This window comes from Acipenser ruthenus, chromosome 15 (assembly GCF_902713425.1).
Source record: "Acipenser ruthenus chromosome 15, fAciRut3.2 maternal haplotype, whole genome shotgun sequence".
Taxonomy (NCBI): Eukaryota; Metazoa; Chordata; class Actinopteri; order Acipenseriformes; family Acipenseridae; genus Acipenser; species Acipenser ruthenus.
This window is the reverse complement of record NC_081203.1, coordinates 28,657,063-28,664,617: the sequence shown is the minus strand read 5'-3', so window position 1 is coordinate 28,664,617 and position 7,555 is coordinate 28,657,063. Positions and strand designations below refer to the sequence as shown.

The following is a 7,555-nucleotide window of genomic DNA, read 5'->3' as shown; positions in this document are numbered from 1 at the left end:
TCCCCAGTATAGTCTCCCTGTATGTGGAACTAGAAAATAAAACAGAAGTCAAATAATCAATGGCAATTAGATTAATTTAGATTCACTTTTGTACGAGGAAAAACAGGCCTAATATTGGAATACAAAGTTTTTAAAAAATGATTTCTTACACAGAGACTCCAGCTTTCAATAACATTCGCCAGCGACAACGATTTAAGTGTATTTGTTGCAGGCTCTTTCGGAGTGAAGTTCGTTTTTGCGACACCTTAGTATTTTTCACAGGCTAAACAAACTTTATGCAAGGTAATGAATTAAAACTTAAGTATCTGTGCTGTATTGATGACCGACCCGCCCACCCACTGCTGTAATGATTGAAATACGCTGATTTCCCGCCCTGTTGGTGTTCTAGTGGGAGGAGACTTAGCTTTTCCTGCAGTGAAGAAGAAAGAACGAACTGAGGACTGTCTGCGTGGCGGAGGAATACACTGTTATATAGCCGCGGACTGAACGTTAACACACCTACAGTACTGTGTGGAGGTCTTGGTGCGAACGTGTGGTGGCTGTATATATTAGTCCAGTTTAACACTCGGAACAAGAACAGTCAAACATGGTATGTATCTATTAGATATTCAAATAATTCCAGTGTTATCAAAGGACAAGGTATTGCATGTAATCAAGAAATTGCATATTTGTTTAAAACTATTGCTGGTACTCAGATACTGTACAGTAACCGTTGACTGTGATTTTACCTCGGACGTCAATGCGTTTTTATCGCAAGGGGAGTGTATGCGTTTCCACATTCTTTTGTTTTCTGGCACTGTTAGAGGTGGATTTTTACTTTTAGATCATTCAGTGGCGACCGTCGTTTTGTATTTACTGTATTTTGTAAGAATATATTTAAAAAACCCCAAATACGTCAGATTATTGAAGTGCGTGCCGTTTATAAATGCATTGCTAGAAATAAAATACATTTTCCAGATGTACAGAGCAAGGCGGATATGTGCCGTGCGCAAGTTTCAGAAGAAGTATTTTTGGTTTGGTTTTTAACTGGTTTTAGTAAAGATGAATGAAAAAGATAGAACGGTCTGATTGCCTGACCAATCCAAGCAGGACAGCATGTGTTTCGTCTGTGAGCATCACAATTAACGAGAATGCCGCTCTATAGTCTCATCCGTCGGGTAGGGATTTAAAGATATTTTGAAATATTTTAAGTGTCGTTTCTGGCCTGAGTTGGCACTGAATGCCATAATCTATTTGTTGTATGAACCCTTAACCGCTCAAGTATGATCAGATAGCACACTGGTTATTTACTATCCACAGTATATATCAATATGAAATAAAATTGCTGCGTTTGCCAAAGAAAATAATTTTAATATAAGTTTATTTCTCAGTTGGCCGCAATAGTAGGTATTTTTATTGGCAAATTGAATAAAGCTAGTAGTGACTGAACTCCTTAGTAGTGAATGTACGTGTGTTCAAGCCATGTTATATGAAAAGTTGAATAGTTTACTGTATTGTACCCAATTCATATAAATAGTAATAGACTTGTTAGCTTGGTATGTATCATTGTTAAGTAAAAAAAAAAAGGCTTTTTATGACTATGCTGCCAAATGTAAGTTTTTCACCATTGGAATTTCTGAAGGGACAATAAGAGTAACCAGTCCTCTCCCTGTAATTAATGGGTGAGGTGGTAAAAGGTTTGATTTTAGTGTTGTGTGACACAGGGCGTTCTTGTAGTTGCCATGTAGCTGGTATTGTTTGTGGGGTTTGTTGTTGCCAGGTAGTGTGGGTTTGCTCAGGTGGATTGTGAAATACTGTACCAATCTCTACGAAACCCTTAAAACAATTAGGAAATAATGGATTGCAATTCAGAAAGTGAAAACAGAAGTACACACTGCAGACAGTTTTTACTGGGTCCATAGGTAACATACCATTTTACTGTTGTTAGGCACCATAAGAGTGCTTACTTTTACACATTTTTTTTAGTTGTGGCTAGGATTGAATAGGACTCATTTATTTGTACAATATATTGCTTGGGAAAGCCTTTTTTTGTGGGATAGAAGTGATTATGAAAAATGCACCCTAATAGCAGCTCTCATCTTATGCATTGTTTTATTTAATACAGGATTGTTGGCAGGTGTGATGTTCAACTCTTCAGCACAGCACCTTGGATCTAATATTTTTTAATACTTTTTTGTTTTTTTTCATAAGAAGCATTTAGTAGCTCAACCTAGATTACCACCTACACACAGTATTAGACACAAGCCTGATATTCAACAGCAGTCCTATATTTTATTATTCAAAACTTGACAAATAAAAAAGTGAACATTGGCGCGAGGCAGATGTTAATCTCCTGGGACCATGCATAGAAGTGACTCCTCAGAGGGGGCATCCTTAGACACATTGCTCAGCCTTTTGGTGAACATATCCTTACACTGAAGGGTAAAGTTTGAAATCCGATCTGCTAGATGGAGTTTTTATTTTTGTATTTTTAGTGCAGCTACCTAGGCAGGCCTTGAGGGGAAAGCAGAGAGGAACACCCTGCTCTTGCTTGCCGGAGTGAGATTCAAGCCCTTCCCCTGCCTGCAGTGATGGGAGATACTACTGTATCTGCCTGTGGTTTTGGTTTAATGTGGTGATCTCTTAATGAGATCTTTGAAAGCTACTGTACATAATGTATCCTTTTCACTTTCTTTACAGGCTGACCAACTGACTGAAGAGCAGATTGCTGGTAAGTGAATGTTTATTTACAAGAAGCCTAATTTGAAATAATGTTCATTAATATTTACAGATTAGTGACCTTTGGATCTCCTTGGGAACCTGAAGTTAATGATTTCTTAAGACGGGTGGATTATTCCTGTTCTTGTATTTACAGTCTTATTTATTTATGTGGTTAGTTTCTTCAGGATCAATGCAGAGGGCACTATGAGGCCTATTTTATGTTGGCATCAAAACAGATCTGCTTGGGTTGCATTGTGACTTCATGCATCATTGGTTTATCAGAAACAACTAGTTGTTTAATGACCTTGTTTTTCTCCCTTTCAGAGTTCAAGGAGGCCTTCTCCTTATTCGACAAGGACGGCGATGGCACCATCACGACGAAAGAGCTGGGCACCGTCATGAGGTCACTGGGTCAGAACCCAACAGAGGCAGAGTTGCAAGACATGATAAACGAGGTGGACGCAGATGGTAGGTTTGTGTTGAAATACAGAGTGGAAAGCCAGCCATGCTGAATCACTTCAATACTGAGAAGTTCACTTTCCTGACTTTCAGTTCTGTTTACTATGAGTCACTCCAGTGGAATCTGGTCAGGCCACTAGTGGAATGTTTTCGCCTTTCACTTTTATTTTTTTTGCTCAGCCCTATCCCATGATATGGAACATTTAAGTATTTCCTGGCTGGTGAGGACTCCTTGATTTGGGACGAACTACAATTTTTAAATGTTTTTTTTGTATATGTGAATCTGGATAGTTACCCAAGTCTTATAGTGACTAAGTGTATAGAATAATTGAGATAATAAGCCTAAATTGAAAGTGGGAATTGGAATATAATTAAGAGTGCCTAACTTAATAGTTATTTAAAGAGTGGGTCACGCTTTATTTTAAGGGCCGTCTTTTTTTGGTTTATTAACTGTTAACAAACATGGTTCATTTTTAGCTGAGGTTTAGGGTTAGGGTTAATAAAAACCTGATTTAATTTGCTAAACATTACTACAGTAACAATTTGAACCCATTTTCAAGCATGTGATCGACTGGGTATTGAGCATCCATAGGGCTCTGGTGTTTGCAGTTTTAGCTGGCCTATTATATATTATTAACTAACAGTTAACAGAAAATAAATAATGTACATTAACATGTTTATTAGCTGTTTGTTACGAAAGACTGTGTTAAATCAATACTGTTAAAGAAATGAAAAATACTCCAGAAACGCTTAATCCTTAAGTATAAATCAATTGTAAGATATGTAGCAGTACTAAAAGAAACTTGGAGAATTCTTATTGTTTCAAATATTATAAGAACTAAAAGGGTGTGTGAAAACATTATCCGCCACAGACAAGCTTTTAATGAGAATTAAGCAGTCTTGTTGGGTAAGGATATTTGTAAAGCTAAACAGTAGAGAACTGTTGCTGCAGATATATATATTAAAAAAACAAAACATGCCTTCTCTCTTACCCTCAATCCTAGTGGTGTAAAAACAGCTTTATACCTTCTATATTAAAAAGCTATGGGGTAGAGCACATTCAACCATTTGCAAACCAGTTTACGATTACTTCGGAATGACTTTGATTTTGCAGCACAAGTAATTTTCAGGTGTTTTCACACCGTAACTTGATATTTTACTTGTGAACTCGTGACACAGTTCTACTTTTCAAGCTTGTATTTACTGACGTAAAAGGCCTTTTTTTGCCAAAACAATTGCCTTAATACAGATCTTCAGTCCATGCTGATTTTAGCTTTACTGGGGTTTGTTGTCCTCTTGGAATTGAACCACAAACTAATTTTAAAAACCTACCAAAGAGAAAAAACCTGGGCAACAATCCAAAAGCTTCAGATTTCATTACAGTGTTAATTTGTTAGCTTTTGAGTTTGTGGAAGGACTTGATATGTAATCCAGACAAAGGTTGGCATATTCCAGGATTGTCAGGTGACATTCCATCAACCTTAAACTGGTAGGATTATGGTTTTGGAAGTTAGCATTATATCTAGATACATCTTTACACATATCGAGATAACCTTGTATTCATTTTTGACGAAACTTGGTTTGGACATTCCTTTGAGAGTGTCAGAGTTTAATAAGGAGATGCCTGTCTGTCTTCAAGTACAGTAAACATAAACTGTGTTAAAGTTACAATGTTAATTATAGATAGAACCGCTTACTGTGTCCAGCTGTGGAACTTTGGTTGACATGTTTTTTTACCGCATGTTATTGAGAGAAATGGAACCTGTCTGTCCATATGTTTCATTTTTACATGTACATACATTGAGTCCTGGTTTTCCACTTTTTAATGGTGCACATGGCTGCAGTTGTGTGTGTGTGTGTGTTTAGTTATGGTTGACACAATCTAAGTGGGTTTAGAGAGGGTTACTTCCATCTACTAGGTTATAAGTAGTATATAGGGTAGTATGTGGCACACATTTCTCACCTGGTATGATGTCACCTGCACACGACATGCCTCACATTCAGTTAAAAGTTCATTTAACTACATCAAAAGCTCGTCTTTGTTTCTGGCTTGTTAGGTAACCTAATTGAAAATGCATGGCAGTATAAGTAGGTGTTAAGAGTGGGTTTTGAATATGGAAATGAGTTGTATTGCAGCTCTGCAAAAAGAGCTGACAGGATACAAGTATTCCTCTGTACATATATGTTATAATACAAGGCACTGCAGATGTTCATTCATATTAAAATTCTGAAGATTATGTTCCGGGGAATATTACAGAGCACTACAATTAAGATAAGTATAGCATATCTGATGTTCTATATGTTTGCAAAATCCTGAAAATAGACCTCTTTCTTTAGGATATTTCATTGTGGGTGTGTGTGTGTGTGTTTTGATTAGGTCTCAAGCTGGGTTGCAGTAAGATGGTTAAAGCTTGAAATAAGACCTGATGCATTGCTGGTAAAGAGATCAGGGTTTCAATGGATGTGTTTGACTTGCTAATCCGTTTCTTGTTTTTTGTTCAAGGTAATGGAACAATTGACTTCCCTGAATTCTTGACTATGATGGCCAGGAAAATGAAAGACACAGACAGTGAAGAGGAGATTCGTGAGGCCTTCCGGGTGTTTGACAAGGTGCATACGAAAAAAAAATAAGAACATAGTTTTTATAAGGAACAGTGTTTTTATGTTTAATAAACTAGCTTTCAGTCCATGATGCAGTTTGAAAAAGAAATCATTGCTGATGTGCGTGTTGCTCTAATCTGTGCACAGCCAGATCTGCATCTGCAAACAAGGTGACATTTTTTGTCTTTCTTTCAGGATGGTAATGGTTACATCAGTGCAGCCGAATTGCGTCACGTCATGACAAACCTAGGAGAAAAATTAACAGACGAAGAAGTAGACGAAATGATCAGAGAAGCAGATATTGACGGAGATGGACAAGTCAATTATGAAGGTACATTTTATGAGGATATCTTTTCAAATGGTCAAATTGAAGTGTGGTCTATGCACTTTTTACTAATGATGTTTCTATGGTACAGATATTTGTTTGATTTGGTATTGTAATGTCTGCACTAACAATTTGAGACTTATGTGATTTTTAAAGCACAAATTTATTGGTAATGTGTTTATACATTTCATTGGTACTTGCTTGCTCTTTTTATTTTATTTATGTATTTATTTATTGCTTTGCATTAAATGCTTTATATATATATAATATATGCTGCAAAAAAATACTAATAAAGTGCTTACAATATTTCCATATTTTTTTCTAGTTTTATTTAGGATTACAATCCTATTTGATTTGTATTGTCTAATTTGCCATATATTTAACTGAAGATCTACAGCAGATGTCTGTAACATGTTTTAAAATGGCTAAGCATGGTTCATAGCTAGTTTGTCATGGTTATCAAAATCCAGTATTTATAACCTAGTACAGCTAATGCATTGATGTCCTGTGATGTAGTTGTTACATTTCCCGTCATATTTACACATGCAATATTTTCCAATATGTCTAGATAAATGTGTACATTATAGAAAAAACACATATGAAGATATAAAGTCAATGTTTTGGGGTTATTGCAAGTGCATAATACCACAAGGCACTTTATTCTTCTCCCTTTGACTAAATGGCAAAGGGAGAAAAAGGTGCTGTAACCCTCATTAAACCACCAGTACTGTTTATTCCCAAGTGACATATAGAAAAACCTCTGTGCATCAAGGAATATTTTTGTTAATGAAATAGTATCTAATTTTTTTTTTCTCTTTACAGAATTTGTACAAATGATGACTGCAAAATGAAGCCCTCCTGACCTTCCCTTGTCCCTCTTAGAAGAAAAATCAGTTGAATCTTTTACTTACCTCTTGCAAAAATGTTCATTTATTCATACTGTTTCTGTATAGAAAACATTATTGAATGTTGAAAAAAAAAAAAAAAGAAAAATCCTCTCTCCAAAAAAAAGAAAAAAAAAACTGCATGTAATGGTTGGTCTTGTCCCCAGAAATCAGTAAAGCATCAATTACAAATTCCTATACTACCTTAACAAAAACAACGATTAAAAAAAAAAAAAAAAAAAAAAAGCACTTGGTGAACTCCTTCAGTTCAATTTGCTAGGAATACTGTTTGGGCTGGCCATTTTTTTCATGCATGCAGCTTGAGAGTTGAGCACAGTCCTGACGTGTTAAAACATGTGCGAATTCCACTCAATGTTGTATTGTGGGTATAGTACAAGTTGTATTTGGTTTACCTGAGAATGAAATGAAAAAAAACAAAAGGCTGTAATAATATTGTCAATATTCCAGAAGTGGAATGGGAATTTTCAGCGTGCGTAAAAACAATAAAGAAAAATAATAAAAGAACAATATGGATGGCATGTCGGTATTTCAAAATGGTTACCGTGTTCTGCATTGCACTGTAGTG

General features: G+C 35.9%; 1 protein-coding gene across 1 annotated transcript; it reads left to right on the top strand.

Moving 5' to 3' along the window:
• The first annotated feature begins 439 nt into the window (after nt 1–439).
• Nucleotides 440–7,215, top strand: LOC117422034 (calmodulin-1). The gene is made up of 6 exons (XM_034036643.3): nt 440–589; nt 2,680–2,710; nt 3,025–3,168; nt 5,663–5,769; nt 5,956–6,091; nt 6,908–7,215. The coding sequence occupies exons 1-6, from the start codon at nt 587–589 to the stop codon at nt 6,934–6,936; spliced, it is 450 nt and encodes a 149-aa protein (XP_033892534.1). The 5' UTR covers nt 440–586; the 3' UTR covers nt 6,937–7,215.
• Nucleotides 7,216–7,555: the final 340 nt, after the last annotated feature.